Genomic DNA, 21559 nt, shown 5'->3' on the forward strand with positions numbered 1-21559 from the left:
CATGAAGGCTGGGATTCAAGCACAGTCAGTTGACGTTCACCCTCCATGGTCCTGCCCATGATGTTACACTGCCTCTCTGGTCACCAAGCTGACCTTTTAGGGCACCGTGGTCCGGCAGAACTGTCTGATGTCTGTGCTGTCACCTGTGGCTTTTGAGCACTTGAAATGCAGCTACTATGACTGAGGAACTACGTTTTTAATTGTATTGGATTTTAATTAATTTAAACAGCAGTTTAAGAGCCAACCTATAGCCTCTGTTCATACATATGATTTTCAAAAAAGGAAGTGCTGGGAACTAGGAATTAAGTTAGGCACCTCAGTTATAGACATTAACTTTTATTAATAATATTGACATGAAATAATTGCAGATCGCTTTTAGAATCCTTTGCGCTTTTTCCCATCCTTGGAAGAGTCTTGCTGTTCTAAGCACTCTGCCAATTGGGTGGCACATCTAATCTTAGCTCGTTGGAAGATGCATTGAAATGAGACCTTAAAACAATTCAGGCAGAATAAAACAGGGACGTCACATGGGCATGTTGCAGCATGGTGGTGCCGTTGACGTTTTTTCTCAAAATCATTGTTAAATTTTCCAGCTCTCAAATACTGACCTTACATATTGGGGCAAGTGAGGGGGTGCTGGAAATAATGGACTTTAAAGCAAGATCTGGTGGTGGAGACAGGAAGCAGAGGGACATCTGGGCTCACTCGGGGGCAGAAATGCAATCTCACACCCCTTCTTACAGAAGGAAGTGAAGAGAGTGAAGTAAGAAAGTGGGAAATTATGAGGCAAGACAGAAGGAGAGGTGATTCTAGATGAGGGAATATAATAAAAGATGTACTCATGTGGTACATCAGTTGAAACGGGGTGTAGCTTTTAAAGGAAAATTAAATTGTTAACAAAACCCAAATGTATATAGGCAGGTTTTATAGGGAAAGAAAGAAGGCAATGTAGGATTAGGTGATGTGCTGGTTTAGAATAGAGATGGACAAACTACTGCCCATGGGTCAATTAACCCCCATCCACTGCTAATTCTCATATAGTTTTCTTGAATACATTCATACACACACACACACACACACACACACACACACACACACACACACACACACACACACACAGAGTCTATGGCTCCTTATACTACAATAGCAGAGCTGAGCAATGGTAGTAGAAACTGTATAACCTGCAAAGCCTAACATTTCCTGTGGCCCTATATAAAGTTTATTGCCTCATGTTTTAGAACAAAAAGGGAATGCACTTTAGCACAACCATCCTGGAGTACAATATCGTATGGCCATCAAATTTTAAAATGCACATCATCTTTGACCTGACAATACTACTGCAAGAACTTTATCCAGCAGCTGTTTTAGTACACACGTTCACAGGGCTTCTCAGGGCACTGAAAAAACTGGAAACAACCTAAATGTCCAGTAGCTGAACACTGGTTAAATGAATTACAGCACATTAGTGTAAGGAAACCCTGTTTACTTTTAAAAATAAATCTCTATGTACTCATTTCTTAAATGAGAAAGTTCTGTTTGTTATGAAAAGATGTTCAGGAAATGATGTTAAATAAAAAAATGTTGCAGAACAATGTGTATTGTTTGATTATATTTGTGTAAAAGCGACAAACAATCCCACCCAGAGATAAACAGGTATATGCCCAGCACCTATCACAAGAATGTAGGTACTCAACATTTGATGAGGAAATATAAGGAGGAGGTATCTATACATCTGTCCAGAAAGTATCTAGCCATGTACTATGAAAAATAGAGACATATATTGAAGAAGATACAAGAAACATTGTACATAGGACAGTGATGCCTCAGTCCCCTTCAAAGTGGGCACCATGGGACCTCACACGATTCTCCCAGTTGCTATCAGCTGCCCCACCATATTTTTCTGAATATCATCAATGGTCTGAAATCTCTTCCCTTTCAAAGGTGATTTAGTTTTGGGAAAAGCCAGAAGTCACAGGGCACCAAGTCTGGGCTGTCGGGGGGCTGAGTCACCTGGACGATTTGATGTTTTGCCAAAAAACTCTGCACGAGACGTGATGCCTGAGTGGGTGCACTGTCACGGTAACGGTGCCAATCACCAGTGCCCATAGCTTTGGCCTTCTGAATCATCTGAATAGTTCTGCAGAGGAATATTCAGGCTTAACATAAAATTTGATGCAGATTAGTTGCTCTACTTGCTCAGTCATTTTAAATGAAACAGCCACACAGTACACATGCTCACCCAACAGTGTCTGCCACGCCCACTGACTAGCACAGTAAAGTCATCATTCTTCACACATGCGCATTCCAGTCCACTCTCCTTGGCTGCCAGGTTACATTCATGTTGTGCAAACTGTTCTCATTATATTAACAATGGCTGGACTTTTTCTGGACAGGCTATATTTTGTGTATATATGTATGTATATACATGCACACACAGATACATAGATATACTTTTCACTTTATATCTTCTAAACTAAACTCTGAGTTTTTATGAATCTGTATTACTTTTTTAAAAACCTAAATTAAAAAGAAGGGAAGTAAATCAGAGGAAATGGCCAATGATGCGTCTCCCCCAAACTGATCATGGAGATGATGCCACCAGCAGGGACTGTCAGCTGAGAAACAGCTGGGAGCTTATTGCTCAGTACTGAAGCCTTCAAGAGGGGATGTATTTAAGTGTCAAGCTGGGACCAACAGAAACTCTAGGGCTTTAAGAGGTTTCTTTATGAGTCATGCACAGCAAAAGCTGAGAAGTGCTAAAGAAAACAACTCAGAAGTGTGGAAGGAGAGAAGTGCGCCCCTTGTCCTGCGGTGAATGATGTTTTTAAGTAATCAGGTGGGAAGACTGACTTGAGGAAACTGGAAAAAACAGGAAGCTGGAGAGAAAGGGGCCAAATGAGGGAAGGACACAGTGGCCAACACTCAAGATGAAGTGTCTGAGGGAAAACAAATGCTTCTTGGGGTCTGAGAGGACCCCGGGTGCAGCGATGCATAGAGCCGCCTTGCATGTTCATGTCTGGAAAGTGCTTTGGGGGTCCTCTGGTATAAGATCCAGGGACACGGACCGTCCTGGTACATGTGCAGGTGTTCAGACTGAAGGGCCTGAAGCAGTTTCTACGCGTTGATGAATGTCAGAACTTCTCCCGTCTACCAACACATACGCAGCTCTGCCTGGTGTTACCGCAGCCCTGGCCGAGCCTGAGCACTTGGCTCATGTCGGCTACCCGTCTCTGCCTTGGCTTCCCTGCCGAAACGCAGACATGACTCAGTGCCAACCTTTTGTTTTTCTGGCAGAGTTGTGGCAGGAGGGGCTTACAGAAGATTAATAGTAAAACTACATAGATATATTTTTTAAAAAAACATGAAAGAGACAGGTGTGTCTTTTTAAAACAATCCGTATCCACCTCCCCCCACCATCCCCCTCCTGTGTGCGCCTGCACTTTGCCTGACTTGGGCCTCGGGTGGATGTGTCTGCGCCTGTAAGAATCACTTTATTTAGCCATCACACAAAGCATCTGACCAGTTCTGAACACGGCCGGCTGCAATGCTGTTACACAAAGATGCCTGCTCTTTCTTCGCAAAACTCTCCAGTTCCAACATGTTTGCAAAGCATGATTCATGGTGTTCCTTTCTGGATTGTCCAGTGGGTAATTGCTGTACACAAACCAGAGAAACAGATGTAGACCCTGAACCCTGGCTATAAATTTCTGTTTTATGATTATGGGTTTCAAATGTGCTGTGTCACACGGACAAATACACAGTTATTTTGAAACAAAATGGCTTTGGGTCTCAAACTTTAGCTTTTTTGTTGTTTGTGGTTGGAAATATGTTTCTTTGAGTTTCTTTTATCATGGATCAAACACAGAGGAAACACAGGTCCTTCAGTTCAACGTCATTTAGTTATAATGTTGATGAAATGTCCTAGGAACTTAACTCTTGTTTTATATCAATTAGCCTATTGTAAAATTGGTTTCCTTGTACAATTGTTTTGCTCAGTGGAGCCTTTTAACAACATCAAGTGAGGACTTAGTGCAGAGATGACATATATCCAAATCTTAGTTTATGCTGTACCAAGAGGATATTTGGGAAAGATTTTTTCCAACTGTTTGATTAATCTTTAAAAGAGGTGCCAGTAACTTAAACTTCATTATCAAGAAATTAACTAGGCCACTTTTCACCTTTTACCTATTCATTAATCTTTATAGTACATAGATATGTATTTTAAATAACTGTGGTTTATTTCTGTGTCTTTCCTTAACTTTACTTAAGATGAAAATTGGGAGCAAGAATCAAGTTTTCAAGAAGTATAAGAATTAGATTTCCTGAAAAAGAAATGATAATTTCATGTGGCTAACTTGTGGGGCTGCTTTATAAATTAATACTCAGATTAAATAATAGTTCTAATAATTGCTTTCAGCATAATTAATTCATGATGAGAAATGATGAACTGACTGAATACTGTTGCATTGCATTATAAGAAGCCCATAGCATTCTACTCACAAGGATTAAATGCTGATCGTTCATCTCAAGGCCTAAGTTTATTTCTCTACAGTTAAGAGAACCCTAAGGTGATTATGCATTTTAAATTCTCTTGGGCAAAGAAAGGAAACGTCAAACCTCCCAACCCCTGCTACGCACACACTTTGCTACTGGTTTTGTGTTATGACGTAGTATTTGAGGGAAGAAATTTGGAATCAGTTGTATCTCTTTGGAGATGAGGCTGATTCTCTAGCTTAAGGTATGAGAGTGAACAGAGTGCTGGGGACACTAACCCCATCTTCACTTCCCTGCCACCAGGGCACCCTACCCTGTGGAAGGGTGTGGTGTAAGGAAGTGCTACGGCCTCTCCTGGTAGCAGATGCTCATCCACCCACACCTGACAGTGCTGCCTTGTCTCTCATCTCTTACTTCCTCCTGCTGTACTTTAAATTTAGATGCTTCCTCCTCTCACCCTGAACAACTGGTCATCCACTTCCATTGGGTATAAAATAAGCCCAGTTTCCAAGGAACTCTGGGCACCTTAACTAAGCATCTGGAGCTATCAGTCTCATGGACCACATAGGAATTGCCACGTAATATGGCACTTTGTGTATCTTTACAACTATCTTAATGGCAGTGTGTTAAATGTTTTGTACATTTCACTGTGCTCCTTGGGTAAAATGTGATTTTCTTTGTAGTGAAAGGGTTTCTTCTAATACAGCTCTATTACAAAATGAGGGCCATATAAAAAGAAAGAGAGAGAGAAAATAACAAATATGTAGATTCAGCAAAATCTCACCCCTTTATCACCCTGAACTTTTCAATAGCAATAACTGAGCTTGCTGGGCTGAAAATCGTTTTAATGTACCTTCATAAAAGGGTCTTTGACTTGGTAAGGGTGTGCGATGCATACTTTCCATGTTCCTCCACGAGTGCCACTTAGCAACTCTGCCAGACAGAGCAGCGTTTCAGTGTGGGGCGGGGTGCCCCCTGACAAGCCTTTTAAAAGCCTGGATGCCGATGCACATTCCAGCACTGTCCACAAAAGGGAGACTGGAGCAGCATTCTTCCCTGCAAGGGGCAAGGGGGCTGTCCTCTTGCCCACCCTGTTATGTGGGAGAATTATAAGTAAATATAGGAGAAGCAGTAGAAGGGGTAAGATGTCTTAATTCCTCCCCAGAGTCTCCTTTCTTTTGAGGTACAGCTGCACCCTTTAAGCAAGTTATGCAAAATGGCTACAGGGTGGATTGGCTCTCCCTTTTAAAGCTCTCTGTCTGCCTGAGTTTATTTGTAAATATTGCACCTGTCCTTCTCAATGTGTTAAGACTTGGTTAAAAAGCTTCTCCTTCCTCCTCTAGGTAGGATCAGTGTAGGAAGTACAAAAATAACCCTTTTTTTCTTAAAACTATTCTAAATAAGTAGCCAGATTGGACAAGGGCTAGTATTGGTAAAAATCAGCCCTCACACTTAACCAGCTTTCAAAATAGGTGTTTAATTTGGTGGTGGCAGTGATTGTGTGCTGAGAGAGGCCACCAGCATGCTATTGGGGTACAAGGGTATGGGAACACAAAGTAATTTCTGCATTAGACTGGGACTTCAGGGAGCTGGGTTCCAGTTAAGATTCTGAGCCGTCTCAGGTAGGTCTCAGGCTACCTGGGCTTTTATTTGCCTAGTGGAAAAATAAGCTAATATTTGTTTCAGGATATGTCCTGAGTGTCATACAAGCACTATTTCTTTTTGGCCTCACAGCAACCCACTGAGGTGGGTAGTAAGCAGTATATCCCCATTTTATAGATGAGAAAACTGAGGTCCAGAGAGGCTAAATTCATGTCCCTTGGTAAGGGACAGAAACGGAATTGGGAATCCAGTTCAGTTTGATTCCCACATCTATGCTTCTGAGCATTATTTGATGTTTGCTCAGCTCAGGATCTGGAATCCTGTAAGTCAATGAGTGTGTGTGTGTGTGTGTGTGTGTGTGTGTGTGTGTGTGTAGCAGGAGTAACTAATTCTTGACTACCCCCTATACTGTCTATAGACTTGAGAGTTTTTAAAAAGTAACTGGATCCAGAAAGCTAGCTTTTTACTCCAGAGCAAACGCAATGCCTTCAGCCAGGGCTTGCAAGAAGGATAAGGAGAAAAATACTATGAAATGGAAAGTTTCTCATCCCAAGGCTTCCCCGAGGGGTAGCTGTTTTCTATTCTACAGTTTAGGGCTTGCCTGTGCTTTTTCGGGAGTGGAAAAATACATAAGTTACAAGGAATTTAACAGACAGACAGGCGCACAGAGGAATTTAAAGGGTGGGCTGGGGGCTAGGGGGTGGGCGCCAGGGGGAACACTCGCTTGCAAGCTAAGCGGCTGCAAATAAAAAGGTGAAAAGCGAGAGAAGTTGGCGCTCAGCGTGAGCCAGGAGCGGTGTCCTGGCTCCTCCCCTGCTCGTTTTAAAAGCACTTCTTGCATTGTTTTTAAGGTGAGAAATGGGAAAGAAAGAGTCGGCTTGCACGCTCGCTCGCTGCCTGTCTCTCTGGCTGTCTGCGTTTGCAGGGCTGCTGGGAGTTTCTAAGCTCTGTGAGAATCCTGGGAGTTGGTGATGTCAGACTCGTTGGGTCATTTGAAGGTTAGCAGCCCGGGAAGGGTTCACCGAAAGTTCACTCGCATATATTAGGCAATTCAATCTTTCATTCTGTGTGACAGAAGTAGTAGGAAGTGAGCTGTTCAGAGGCAGGAGGGTCTATTCTTTGCCAAAGGGGGGACCAGAATTCCCCCGTGCGAGCTGTTTGAGGACTGGGATGCCGAGGACGCGAGCGAGCCGGGCAGGGCTTGTCTGGGCACTGTCGGGGTAGGCTCCGGACTGCAATCCGAAGGCTTTTTGCAGGCATTGGCTTGGAAGGAGAACTTGGGATCTTTCTGGGAACCCCCGCCCGGGCTGGATTGGCCGAGCAAGCCTGGAAAATGGTAAATGATCATTTGGATCAATTACAGGCTTTTAGCTGGCTTGTCTGTCATAATTCATGATTCGGGGCTGGGAAAAAGACCAACAGCCTACGTGCCAAAAAAGGGGCAGAGTTTGATGGAGTTGGGTGGACTTTTCTATGCCATTTGCCTCCACACCTAGAGGATAAGCACTTTTGCAGACATTCGGTGCAGGGGAGATCATGTTTGACTGTATGGATGTTCTGTCAGTGAGTCCTGGGCAAATCCTGGATTTCTACACTGCAAGCCCGTCTTCCTGCATGCTCCAGGAGAAAGCTCTCAAAGCATGCTTCAGTGGATTGACCCAAACCGAATGGCAGCATCGGCACACTGCTCAATGTAGGTTTATTTTTTTCCCTTCTTCTACCAAGAAAAAAAAAATTAATTGTCTCTCTTGCATGCAATAAAGACATTGGAAACAAACTGGTAGCAAGACAAAGGATTTAATGATTTAATGCTGAAAGGGTGTGATATGCTGGCGTGTGCATATTGATCCCCTCTGCTGAAAATTTCCTGTTAGATGTTTTTTCCCCAAACAAGCCCTCCCGACCCCCCCTGCTCCTCTCCTTACAGTCTCTTGAAAACAGTTTTAAAAATATGTATGGGGGTTGGGGGGGCCAGGGTAGAGGGTGACCACAGGACTTTGAAACATTCTTCAAGTAAGGCAATAGGAAACAGTGTGCAGTTTTTTCTAAGATGTATGCAGAGGGAATTTAGCTTTGCTGTTCTTTGGATTAGCTATGAGCTGTATATATCACCCACTCCCTGTGTGTTTGAACAGTCCAAAGTAATTAAAATATGACATCTTCCTCGCAAGGAATTTAGCCCAATTAAGATGGCTTGCTGCTCCTGAAGTTCATAAACCACCAGTTAAAGCTGCAGCCTCCAATGTTTTCCTTGCTAAGGAAAAGCAATATTTCTTAGCATTGACCCTGCTGCCACCTTTCCGAGTTACTTTGTTGCTCTAAGAAGTTGCTGTTTTGCTAGAAAACTACTGGCAACGAACACCCCTTGGGCTGAGCCATCCATTATTTTCCATATCTTGCAATTCAGCCAGGAACCTGTACATTGGTTATAGGAAAGAAAATATAAGTGGGGTAGCCCAGCTTTTTTTGTTTTTGTTTTTCTAATTGTCTGGTTATCTGATGCTGACACCATGCCGAGGCTCGCATCTGGTCAACAGTAGCCTGGCTGCAGGATTGAGGAATGACCAGAAGTCCCAGAAAATCCCACCTTCAGTGGCTCTAGTGGGAGCCTGCAGGATGCATCTTAGCCCTGACAGTGATTTAGATAAATGACTCAGCTATCTATCAAAATGTTTTTAGTACTTTATTTGACAATTCATTGGAGCATTAGCCTGAAAATGACATTTTAAATCTTTGTTTTCAAAGAGGTCAAAGTTTAACTGGGAGAAATTGAGTTTTCCTAATAACATTGTGACTTACTTATCTAAAGAGGGAAGAAAAAGGAGAGGGGACAATGACAAGGTTTAAATTGCCCTCTCTGAAACTTTTCTTAAGGATATACACTTGCTTCTTGGGCCAGGTAATCAACAGGTTTGTAGCTGAAAGATCAATAACCATTTGATGCCAACAGTCTGGCTGTCTGACTTAATATTTCATAGAGCCATAACCAGGGCAAAAAGAATATCGTTTTCAAGAAGGCGTCTTAATCCTCAGCTACTCCCCCAAATGCCTTTTCTTTCCTGCTGCCTAGTTTCTTTCCAGAGAACTCAAAGAAAGTTCAGCGTCATAACATAATTTTCCAACCCACTAACAGATCCTCTAGACCTCTCCTCTCTAGCAGTTAAAACAGTGTGAACGATTTCATTTGGGATCGCAGGGAACTGGTGCTCTCTCAAACTTTTTGTTGTAGAAGAAAGTTCTAATGAAACATTTTTTAAAGAAGGGGGGGGAAATATGCTCCAGACCCTGGCATAAAGCTAGTAGACCTAGTAGAGCTTTTATAAGCAGACATTCTCTCTATTGTAATTAACCCTCCAAACATGCCCATTAAGTTGTAGGAGTAGGGGGAAAAGCTTTGTTTGTTCTTGCACAAGTTAAACAAGGGATTTTGCCTTATCTAGGAAGAGGAGTGGTAAATGTGTCATTCGCCTAGGGCCAGCCGATAAGCAAGAAGTGTTGATAACAGCAAGTTCAGCTAATCAAAGAAACTTGCATTAGGAAAAGTAAATAAAGACTTTTGACAAAGGGATTTCAGAAATTCCAGTGTCTTATTTTTGTAAGCAGGGCAATTAGTGCTTATTGTGGTTGATTTCACAAGGGTTTGAATCCGAGGCCCCAACTTTAGTTTAAATGAATAAAGTGTAAACATTGCTTATGCCCCTTCAGAGTTGCTTTCTCCTCCATAAATCCCTTTATGACTGGTCAGTTTAGGTGTTCAAGTGACTTTTTAAGAGTAAATAAAAATTTGTACAAATGTCTGCTGCACCACGTTTGGTTCTGGGTGGCATAGCTAGTTTGGGCTTTTGAAATAGAAGCAATCATATTAGGGCTACCTTTCTATAAGTAAGAACATAAAAGCCACAACCTTTTCCATTTTCCTTAATGAGTGTTTTGACGAGAAGCAGATCTGTTTGTGCTCTTAACCAGAGGAAACAGTGGGCAAGGAGGGAAAAAAACATCATACTAAATTCCAACCAAAACTATTTTTTGTTTTGAGATCCTACTGATTTTTTTATGTTGTGTGGGTGCAGTAATTAGAGTAAATCTTTTGAACATAAAACAACAGACGCTTTCTTTGAAAGGTGTTAGAATATTCTTTTTATTTTCATTTACAAAAATCTGAAAGACGGAAAAGTGATATGCCAACCAGCTGCCGTTGGAGTAGGGCCTGTGAACTGCTGGTTATAAAAATGCGAAGTCAGGATTAGTGGGCTACTAAGGGAATGTGGTATAAATAATATGATTTAAGACTGCCCCTGGAAGGTATGGAGTCTCTAAGTTTCTGTTCAGATGCCTCCTGGATTATCTTGGTTTTAGGCTGCTCCAGATGTTTTCAGCATTAATTGCTCAATGGGCATAGTATAGATCCTAATATTTGTGGTTTAAATATAATTGCTTTCAGTGAAATCATGAGTGTTACAATTTCTTGGCCCTTTTCCCTGTCTTCTTCCCACTCAGCACATCAAAAGAAAAAAGAAAAAAAAATCTTTTTGAAATAGTATTTTGCCCATTAATGAGAAATAATGTTTAAAAAAAAAAACTGTGGCTATGTGTGATTAAGAACTGAAGTCAGTCCCCTTCTCAGAGCCCTGGGACCTGAATTTTAAGTATTAAACAGTATCTAAATCCTCTCCTAGTGAGATATAAATTGGGGTCAAAGTGGCAAAATCAAAGATACCCTCTGAAAGAGAGACTAAATAAAGACTGACAGCCACCGTATGAATTGAATGAGGTTTTGAATAAATATTTCGGTGAAAAGGCTCAATTGTTTTTCTAAAGTAGGACATAATTTTCTGCTTCTCGGCCACATGACGGTGGTAACTAATACCATCAGAAAGAAGAGAAGAAAAGGGACTTTTGCTTAAACCTCAGGGTGCAGGACAGGGTCGGTTGAAAACAAGTGGGAGATTCACAAAGTTTTCTTCCCTGTAGAAAAAAAGACAGTTACCAAAATAAGTATTGTCCACATCCAGATAACTTGGTACTTTGAGTAGGGAGATACTGATGGGCAACTTAGAAGAAAAAGTGCATGCGTTTTTAAATTTTATCACCAGAAAAAGCATAAATTCCAAAAGCAAAACCAAACAGTAGGAGCAGTTAGACATCTGTCTGCTTAAACTTCGCCTATGGAATTGATTTGGAAGCTCTAGTTAGCATTTGATTCTCCAGCGCAAATGCAAAGCTGTTGCATTGGAACAGGCCTTTTTAATTTTTCTTTTTTCTTTTTTTTTCTTAGTAGATAAGTGATCAGAATGGCAATTTCTGATAGGTTAGCTGACCTGAACCAGAAGTTTTCTTCTCATTTCTGGAAGCCTGGCTTTGACGATATAATACCCAGTCAGCATTGTCATGAACTTTTCTTTACAGCGTAAAAGTAAAATAAAGTTCTTCTGCATATCAGATGTTTATAATTTACTTTCAACATGTTAATCTCCTGAGTGGGCTGAAAAGGAAAGAAAACCTTACCCTTTTCTCCTTTATATATTCCACAAGCATCAGTAAAGGATTTCAGGAGGAAAATGCAGGATAAATTATAAAGATGATAAAGTCTGCTCTCAAGGAATTTATAATCTTTAAAATAAAATAAAAAATTTTTAAGGCTTGAAATTTTTAGTTAAAAAATGCCTCTCTGGGAGGCAGATGGAGATGTGAAACCAAGATGCAAAATATAAAACTTTTTCAAGTCACACAGGATTTATTGAACAATATGTGCTGTGTTCATTTTAGAACATCTTACAAAGAATCTTCTACAGAGTTTGAGTTACATGTAAGTGCCAATAAATTAATCCTTAAATGACATTTTTATACTTTAAATGTTCTAATATAAATTCAGTTAACTATCAATTAAATAGACTACTTCGGAAATGGGAGTTTTGATGAAGGTTAATCAGAAAACTCTTGGCTAAAAACCTCTCCAAAAGATATTAATGTGGAATCCTGTCTTTCAAATTATAGGGTACTTATGGCAGTCATATATCTCTGATTTTCTAGAATAACCCACTTTCGAATATACTGCCGTAATTCCCACATAAATCATTGAAATATACCAGATATTTCAATATTACAACATCTCCTAGGCTGCCCCTTGAACCCAGGAGTGGCACAGAAAGTCTTTGTTTGGATTCTATGGTCAATATAACTGGAGCGCGCACAGCTTAATTTTTCCATTAATACTGAAGATTTCCTTGTGCCTCTGGGTCATTCTGAATGTGAATTCCTTTCGTTGGCAAACTAGAGATCTGTAAATAGAAGGCATCCTTTGCAAAATGGATTTAAGTATTATGATGGCGGTTCTGATTCCAGCATGAGGATGCGTGTGCGTGTGCGCGTGTGTGTGTGTGTGTGTGTGTGTGTGTGTGTGTGTGTGTGTGTTGGGAGTCAGGGAGAGGGTAGAATTATTGAATTGAATTACTATGAGCGAATCTATATCAGTTCTTTGCCAGCTTCATCTTAAAAAGTTGGAATTGGGTTTGAGGGAGAAAGGAGAGCAGAGTTAACTCAGGTCTCAGATTTATCAGTATTCTGTCTGTAAGTGGCTTGGCCTAAGTACCTCTTGTTAAATAGGAGATGAGATAACCTGCCCCATCTGTAAGATCTAATAACACAACCTCATCAGTCAATATGTTGCCCTGAATTCTCCTCTTCCTTCCCAGCTCCCTACTTCAACATCAAGAAGCATGATTCCTCCCCAGTCCCATTCCCCTAAACCTCTTTCAATGAATTTTTTTTTGAAAAGTTGCAAAAGTTCTCTGTACCAAGGAAGCAGTAGAGGGTAAGCCTGCAGGTATTATTTATACTGAGCGTACAGAATTTCTTAGATAGGAATTCAGACAGTCCACAGAACTGCTGACTTGATTTTTCCCTGGCCTTGCAGGGTGGGGAGCTGAAGGGGGGCCATTCCGTTAGATAAGGCCCTTGGTCCGCAGCATGATAAGGTGAGGATAACAGGAACTGATGTCAGCAAGGCGACTCAGCCCGGCCAAGCATTTCCTCTCGTCAGGGCATGGGGATCCCAGGAGCCTCAGCTCCTGCCCTTAGTAGCTGCTGAAGTGAACCAGCCCAGAGTGGGAGAAGAAAGCTCATGGTAACAGGGGTGATCATGGGCGACAGTGTCCCTTACCCCTCAAAGGAGATTGCTTTAAACAGAACAGAGATTAACTTTGGGGGGGGGGCGGTGATTTTAATAAAAGTAGATCTAAGATTGTAATGGCAGTTTTATGCTGTCCTGTAATAGGTATTTGTTTCCTGGCTGTCAGCAGTTTCCCTCCGATGTCTCATGAGTCTACCCAGCAGTCACCAAATATTACCACCTATGATTCATGCCAAGTCTCCATACAGAACAAAATGGGAGGGAAGTCACATTATCAGAGTTAATCCCTTGGACTCCTGTTTACTTTTCTAAGTACCAAGTGCCCACCCCCACCCGCATCATATGACAGCATTGTTCAAGCCATTTCATTTGCCACCAGCCCAGAAGATTTTCCTCCCCTCTTTCTGTCTTCCTTTTCTCTTAACCTCAGATTTTTTTTTTTTTTTTTAATTTCACAAATATATCCTATTTGAGGTTTGGAGAAGGAGAAACTCAAATGAAAGTGTCCTATTTTATTTTTTTAAGTTCATAGGTTCTCTTCAGTCGACTCCTTTCTTACAGAATTGCCCTTTTTCTTAAGTTTTAATATTGAATAGAAGTTGGTCTCCTAGTTTGATTCAGAGTTAATGAAATGTTTGTTGTTGATCAATTACTATTCACCATGGAGGATTCACATTTTACCAAGTCAGGAAAAAAAAAAAAAAACGGAGCTGAAGTGATGCAGATAAGACCAATGCATCAGTTAACTGGGAAGAGATATGGATCACATTTATCACAATTTTTCTCTAATTTGCAGAGCAAATGGAGGCTTCTTGTAATAAATCCCTGTTCTCACAAATATTAAAGCTTTCAGGGCTACAGTACCACTGTCTTGTCATCAAAGTCCATAATTATGAAAAGGCTGATGATCTGAAGGTCATTTCAGCTTCAAAAGATTTTTTAAGGTCTGGTCTATTGGAAAGCTTGGGGGTATAATTAACTAAAATGGAAATGGAGGCAAGCGAAATTTAGTTCCTGATGTTTTAATTTAGCTCAGTACTGCCATGTGTTATTGAAGAGAATTCTTAAAGGCAAACATAATTATTTCATTATGGGCCTCAGAATGCTTTCATTGGCTATAATGACAAGAAGCTGTATAAAAAGGCATACATTTTAATTAGTCCTCCTTATATTTACATCAGATAAATAACAAATAATTGATGAAAAACAAGACTTTGGAATGGATCACTTCACATAGTGCACTGGTTACAGTTTAATGATGAAACATTTCTCTGTTGCTGTGTATTTTAATTATCCAAACATTACAGTGGTGGGGCCATGGAGCTAAAATACTGCTGTGGCTGTTTCATTACCCCCCCAAAATTACAATTAATGCCTATGAATTGGAAGCTGAAAAAGGTAACTAGAACTGCATTAGAAGTAAATTGCCAGTCCCATTACTTTCACTCCGTTTGTTAGCACTTACTTGGATCGCTTTTATCTTTCACACTTCATCTTTTAGGATTAATACTGTCAACGGTTTCACCTGCGTTTTTGTGGCCACATCTTCTCCTAAATACCTTTCTTTCTCTCTTGCTGCCCATTTTGAAGATTTGCCTAAAAGTACTTTCCCAAATGTGTCCTGGAAATGCAGAGAGCCTTTCCCTATGTTATAAGCCCAGTTTACCTTTGATTTTATATGAAAACCCATTTTACATGATTCATCCCTTTTGGTGTACAGAACACTAATTGTTATTATTGATTTTAAATTCCGTGACCATTACAAGTAACCCAGATGACTGGCAGATAAAGGGTAATAATCCATGGAGTTCTGGAACTGTTTCACGTTTGTCTGGAGTACTTTATGTGATCAATATTAACTGCCCCATTGAAACTAACTGCTGTATCAAATAACAGTCAATCAAATGAATGTGCTTAGAGATTATTTATTAAAAGCTTTAATTGTTCACTGGGGCCCTGCTTATCAGAGGAAACAATAGGGACTAGACATAGGATGAGCAGATTTGGCTTTGCGGGGAAAGTTGGAAGATGCTGAGGAGCAGGCATCTCTCTGGTAATTGGGCAAGAATTTCCAGAAACCCGTGTTGGGCTTCTAGTAGGCAAAAGCTGCATATACTCTTACAGAGGTTAACCTGTCACCATACACCGAGAGCTGTGAAAAGCTGCCCCTCCCTGAGAGTTTTACTGCTTCTTCTCTGCACCCCCAGTCACATCATCACCCTCCCGTGCATCACCCCACCTGTGGCCTCATCACTGCCTGACTTCGACACAGGATTGATTGCTACAGCTATGAAGTGGGCATAATAATGTCTACATTGCAGGGTATGTAGAAAGATAGAGATCATGTAAATGAGGGTTCTATTCTTGTCCTGAAAACAAACATAGAGATGTCACTGAGTAGAGCTTCTGCTCTGTCCCATGACACCTGTGGCTTATGTGCCTTGGCTAATGGTGAACAGTCTTTTTTAGTTGGTATCTCTTTTCCTCCATGAAATAATTCCTCTCTGTGTGGCTCCTAACTTAGATGACAGACCTTCCCGTTTGTCACAGTTTGGATAGCGCTGTGGTCCTGATTCAGTGGCATCCATTTAACTAAACCCCCAGATTTAGTACAAATGGGTTGACTTTTACAAGTGAGCATTGTCACCTTTGAAGTTGTTACAATACACATCGCCCAAGGATGCTGTCAGGGGCGCAGTACATTTTTATTACTCACTGATGGATTAGATCTTGTAGCGTTCCATTCAACAAAGGGCTCTTGGGTGTCTGCCATGTTCCAGGCTCCCTGATATGTTCTGGGCGGGGGGAGGGGGGAGGGAGACAGCAGCAGGGTGAATCTGATGCTGTCCCTGCTGTCTCTGGACTCACAATGTTATGGGACAAACTCGTGAACACAAGTCCTTATGATACAGCCCCCTTGTAACACAAACACAGAATCTTCTCAGAACTGTGAACGTGAATCTCATTTTGATAAAAATTTAAAACCACTGAGAACCACAGCTGATGCATAAGGTGACAGATCAAGTGGGTGACATATTTTTGTCACAAGGAGGAGGCTTGAAGTTTTCCTGTGTGTGGGCCTCATAGATAATTTCCAAATGTAGTTTACAAAGCAGAGTTTTAAACTTATCTTGAGCAATAGAATACCTTCCAAATGGGCTTCTCGAAGGCTCTCATATGAATGTTTCTGGAGTATTTGTTAAATGTTCTTTGGGGGTTGGTCTGATTAGATTAGGTTTTCAGAAATCACTGATTTCTTTATGATTGTTCCTGTGACATTTTGCTCTGTAACAGACTTCCCCAAAGTTTAGGAGCCTAACACTTTATTGTCTCATGATTCTGTGGCTAGACTGGACTCAGCTGGGCAGATCTTCTGTTCCACCGGATGTCAGCCGAGGCTGGGTCATCCAGGGCTCACTGGGCTGGAGGTCCCGGAAGGCTCCTTCCCATGGCTGCCAGTCCACGTTGTCGTATAGAGCTGAGTGGGGGGCAATCACTGGACTTGCTGCATGTGCCTTGTGCTTCTCACAGCATGGCCCCTCTGAAAGGCTGGATCCAGAGCTGGCATAGAGTCACTGTCAACATATTCTCTTGCTAAGCAGCCACAGGACCAAGCCAGATTCAATGGGTCTACCTCTCAATGGGGGAGGGATGAAAAATGCTCAGCCATCTTTATTCCCTGTAACAATCATCACATAAGAGGGAGTATATGCCCTATAACAAGAAAGCAATTACTGTCTTCTGACAATAGAGGCTAAATTGAAGAACTATTGTGGGATTTTAGTTAGTTTGGGTTTTTTTTAACTTGGCTGGTTAAATACTTAACAAAATTCTACTCTAATGACTGTACATACATTATTATCTGTTAATCCTCACAAACAATCCTCTGAGGAAAGTATGATTGTCCTCATTTCACAGAAGAGGAAATTGGGGCTCAGAGAAGGTGAGTAACTCGCAGGATGTCAGCCAGTGGTGGAGCTGGGTTTTCAGTCCCAGGAAGGTCTCTCCGCCCTCCACGTGCAGTTACTCACCGAGGGTCAGCACCTTTGCTGTCTGCTCTGTCATCTCTGGCAGCTGAGCCAAGAATTCCTGAAAAACTTTTTATGCCCCGATAATACCAAGAATGACCATAGAGTGTTTTGGTTTGGGGACAGTGTGGCAAAGGGAGAGCTGTAATTCCCATGAGTCCCTCCGATCACATTATTTCTCTAATAGAAGCCACAGACTTTTAAATTGTACAAGATACTATTGAAGCCGTTTTACTCTTTTGTTCTTTTAGGGTTTTTTTTTTTTTTTATCCTGTTTGTCATTGAAGTCTGTGCTGGCCTGGCCCACTACAGCTCACAGGAGTTGGGGTCAGGAATCACAGGAAAGTGAGAGACAAGAAATAAAGTTTTTCATGTTATCCTGGTTCTCTCGTAATCCTCGTCTAGGAACGGTATTCATGGTTCCTGCTAACTGATGTCTTTTAGCCAAGCAGCACAATTGCGTCTTCTGTTATTTAAAAAGGGTGGGTGGACAGGTACCAAGAGATGATGAAGTTGAATCAACAGTTTTGTACTTGCCTCCTGTTCTAAGTATGTTTTGTTTGGAGAGTCCCAAACCTAAGAAAACAATTACTATTTAATGAAGTTTACATTAATGATAATGAAGTTATGGGTAACCCATGGTCACATAAGATGATATGGGGATCAACTGAGGGGTGGTGAGGCTGGGCGAAGGTGGACAAAGGTAGGAAAAGGTGGGGACAACTGTAATAGCATAACCAACTAAAAATAATAATAATGATGGTTAGCCTCCTGCATAATGGTCTTTATTTTTGTGATTTCAAATATACGTTAAATGCAACATATTTTTTTGGATTTTTGTATGCCATATTCTACCTGTTCCTTTTGTTTGAAATCTAGTTGTTGTTGAATTATACACTTTGAATAGAGAGAGATGAATGATTTAAAGTGAGTTACTTAAGGTCATGGAGTGGGTTCTAGAGGGAAGAAGATCTAAATCTATAAGGTGCTGCTGCCATGTGCTGCCATGTGTACAGTGTGGTCGTGTGCGGGGGGTGGGGTACAGTGAGGCAAGGTCCAGTGCAAGGGGCGGGGATCCAGTGCGGGGCAGGGGGGCGGAGTAAGTGCAGCAGGGCACCCTTCATGCCCTGCCTCTGCTGTGGGAGCCAGAGCTCCAAGTTGTCGCAGTGTTTCCATCTGTAAAATGGATCCATAATGCTTACCTTGCCAGCATACCATCGGCTTAAATAAGAGAGTGTATTTAAAGTACCTGATATGTAAGATTTAGTAAGATTTCCCCCTAATAATTCATTATGAAAAACTTTTTAAATGCAGAAAAGTTGAAAGAATTCTCTAGGGAATACCTGGGTACTCTCACCCTACCTACCATTAAAGTAAACAGGTTTGTTTTGTGTTGCTACCCTTTTCTCCTCTGTGTGTGTGTGTGTGTGTGTGTGTGTGTGTGTGTGTGTGTGTGTGTTGGTGGGGTTCCCTTATTAACCTGGGAAGTCTTTGAGCTCATATAGTGTGTCCTTTACTTCTGCTTTTCCAAGGCTGGTCTCGTAGTACTTGGAACCTGGTGAGTAGTCAGGTAACTATGGCTGAGTCATGGACATATTCAAGGATACCAGCACTTAACTGTGTTAGATATCAGCACTGTCCAATCAAACCTTCTACAGTGATGAAAATGACCTGTAATTCTATGTTGTCCAGTACGGTAGTTGGTAGCCATGTGTGGTTATTGAGCACTTGAAATGTGGCTAATATATCTGGGAGACTACATTTTTAATTTTATTCAATTTTAATGTATTCAGCTGGAATAATGCAGCTCTATATACGTCAGCTATTAATATTTTAAAAATATTTGTTCATTCTCTGTTTCCCTTTTCCTTTAGCCTTTATTCTTCTCTCCTCTTGCTTATTACGGAACTCTAATTATCTTTATGTAGGTGGTAAATAGACAGCAGGAGAATGTAAACAGAAAACTGGGGTGGTGATTTCAGTCATTGTTTAACTTGCTTTCCTTCTGGGTGGAACTGTTTTTCCTGGGGCCTGGCAAGTACTTGGTACTTATTTTTCGAACACTTACTTGGCTGAGCTAAACGAAGATTTCACAGAATTCCAGTGGGCCAGACTTAATTATATTCTTCGTAGCAATCATATCACCTGTGGCACACGATTTCTAGTCCTGTGCTTGCTATTCAAATGGACACAGTATCTTCCAACATTTTTCAGCTACTTTCAACTTCCTTAAGTATCTTAAACTTCAGGGAGACAGAGAGGAACAAGCCTTTGGAAGCCACAGTATGTGTTCTAGAAAATTCCATGCCGTACCTCCCAAAAGTGTCTTCTCCTGCTCATATATATGTGCTCTGCTTTGTAACCCAGAGCCTGGCACACAGTAGGTGTTCAAGGAAGAAGCTAAAAATAGTTTAGTGATAACAACCTTGAAACTGAGAACATCGCAAGAGGTGTCTACTTTTATTTATTTGTATATTTGTGGCTTAGTCAAAACACCTGAAGCAAATTTGAGGGAACTGTCAAAACCTGAGAGGTTCAAGCTGGCTGTTATGGCAAGCTCTTCTAAATGTGTTAGCTGGAAAATTGGCCTGGAAATATAAGAATGGGATATTTCCTTCATCTTCTGGCACTTACTTTGATATCCTAGGAATAGACTTTCTAATGCTACTTCCAGTTAACTAAGACATTGCTGCTCCTACCCCTCCCTCCTTTTTCTGTCTATCCCTAGAAATAATGTGGGGAAAATAAATAGAAATAGGACCAAATCAAGATGAACTTTTGATTTTGTGCTTTTACCTCCTGAATGGTTGCAAGTTGTGACTGATTATTTTTTAGTGAAATAATTACCATCATCATCATAATTAGTATTAAATGCATATTATCTGCCAAGTGCACAGAATGGCTTATGTCATCTAAGCCTCACAGCAGCCCAAAGAGGAAGCACTGTTTTTCCTCCTCTTAATAGATGAGAGTTCCCAAGCACAGAAATGGTCAGGTACCCACTTCAGATCTCTTGAGGAGGAAGTAAGTTGGAGTTCCCCGCTCAGCTCTGCATAATGTGGGTTTGCTTCCTTCTGCCAACTTTGCAAAGTACACTCCTATTTTCTTTGTGGGGAGGGGGACTGAGGAAGGTTGGAAGCCTCAGAACCCACAGAATAATAAAAGGGTTTCCAAGTGAAAGCTGGGAACAATATATTTTTTAAAACAAAATGGGCAGTTACTCTAATTGCTTTGCCCCTACTGCTCAATTCCTTTTTATGTTCTAATTCATTAAATTATGTGCACACACAGGCTTATTATTTACAGATGTATGCACTTTTAACTGGCTCATAAGAAACAGATGTTTCACGAAAGGTAACTGAGAGCAAGTGATCTAAACCCTCCTTAGTGGGTATCAAGTGAGTATTATGGCCCATTATCCGCAGGTCTTTTGCTATCATTTTGAATTGCAGTGTCCAGTGTGGGGAGACAATTGAACCTATCCCCTGGAGGAACAAATTAAAACACGATGACCCTAAAAGGAGACAGCTGCATCTCAAAAGAAAAGAGGGTGTGTGCAGGTGATAGACAGGTGGTGTTCACATGTGCACTCAGGTGTGTATGAGTGAGTTTTAAAGCAGTATGAGAAAAAAAAGACCCATTCAATTATAGTGGATATTTTTATTTTTAAAGAGACTTGTTCCGTGCTATTTTAATCATTGCCATCTTTGAATTCATAGCCAAACAATTATCATACTCTTTTCTTTTTACCCAAAATGTCTTAATTTTTTATTTTTAGGTGGAATTATTCCATTGCTCTTGAAACTGGCAGGGATGCATGTAAAGCTTGGACTGTGCATATGATGTTAAATTATTACTATCTACCAGATTCTGGAAGAGCAGAGGCGGGCCCTGACCACAGGTTCTTCATGGCTCCACAATAAATAATCTGCAATTCATAATAACTGTAGAATTAATTTCAGTATCTATTGTTACACAACAGACCAACCCAGTACTTAGTGGCTTAAAACTTTCAAAGTTCAGTCTCACTTGGGGTCTTTCATGTGGCTATAGTCAGTTGGTGCTGGGGCCGGACCCATCTCAGAACTTGACTAGGCTGGATGTTCATGATGACTTCTCCATTCACATGTCTGGTTCCTCAGCTGAGATCGATGGGACAGCTGGAGGCTGCCTGAGTATCTCTGTCTCCATATGACCTCATCTTGTGATGTGGGCTTTCTCACAGCATGGTGTTTCCTGGGCTCTTTACATGGCTTTGCCTAGATGGAAGCCCTAAAGCTTCTTAGGATCTAGCCTCATGCCTAAC

At 41.2% G+C, this 21559-nt stretch overlaps 1 protein-coding gene across 1 annotated transcript in view; it reads left to right on the forward strand.

Annotated features, from left to right (window-relative positions):
- The first annotated feature begins 7107 nt into the window (after nucleotides 1-7107).
- RARB (retinoic acid receptor beta) overlaps nucleotides 7108-21559 on the forward strand; it is a 159308-nt gene continuing 144856 nt past the window's right edge. The window contains exon 1 of the mRNA XM_090284396.1: nucleotides 7108-7789. Within this exon, the coding sequence (XP_090140522.1) occupies nucleotides 7633-7789 (157 nt within the window). The 5' untranslated portion in view covers nucleotides 7108-7632. The remainder of the gene's footprint in view (nucleotides 7790-21559) is intronic.

The sequence above is a fragment of the Furipterus horrens genome, unplaced genomic scaffold (assembly GCF_987537825.1).
Source record: "Furipterus horrens unplaced genomic scaffold, mFurHor1.1.pri manual_scaffold_7, whole genome shotgun sequence".
Taxonomy (NCBI): Eukaryota; Metazoa; Chordata; class Mammalia; order Chiroptera; family Furipteridae; genus Furipterus; species Furipterus horrens.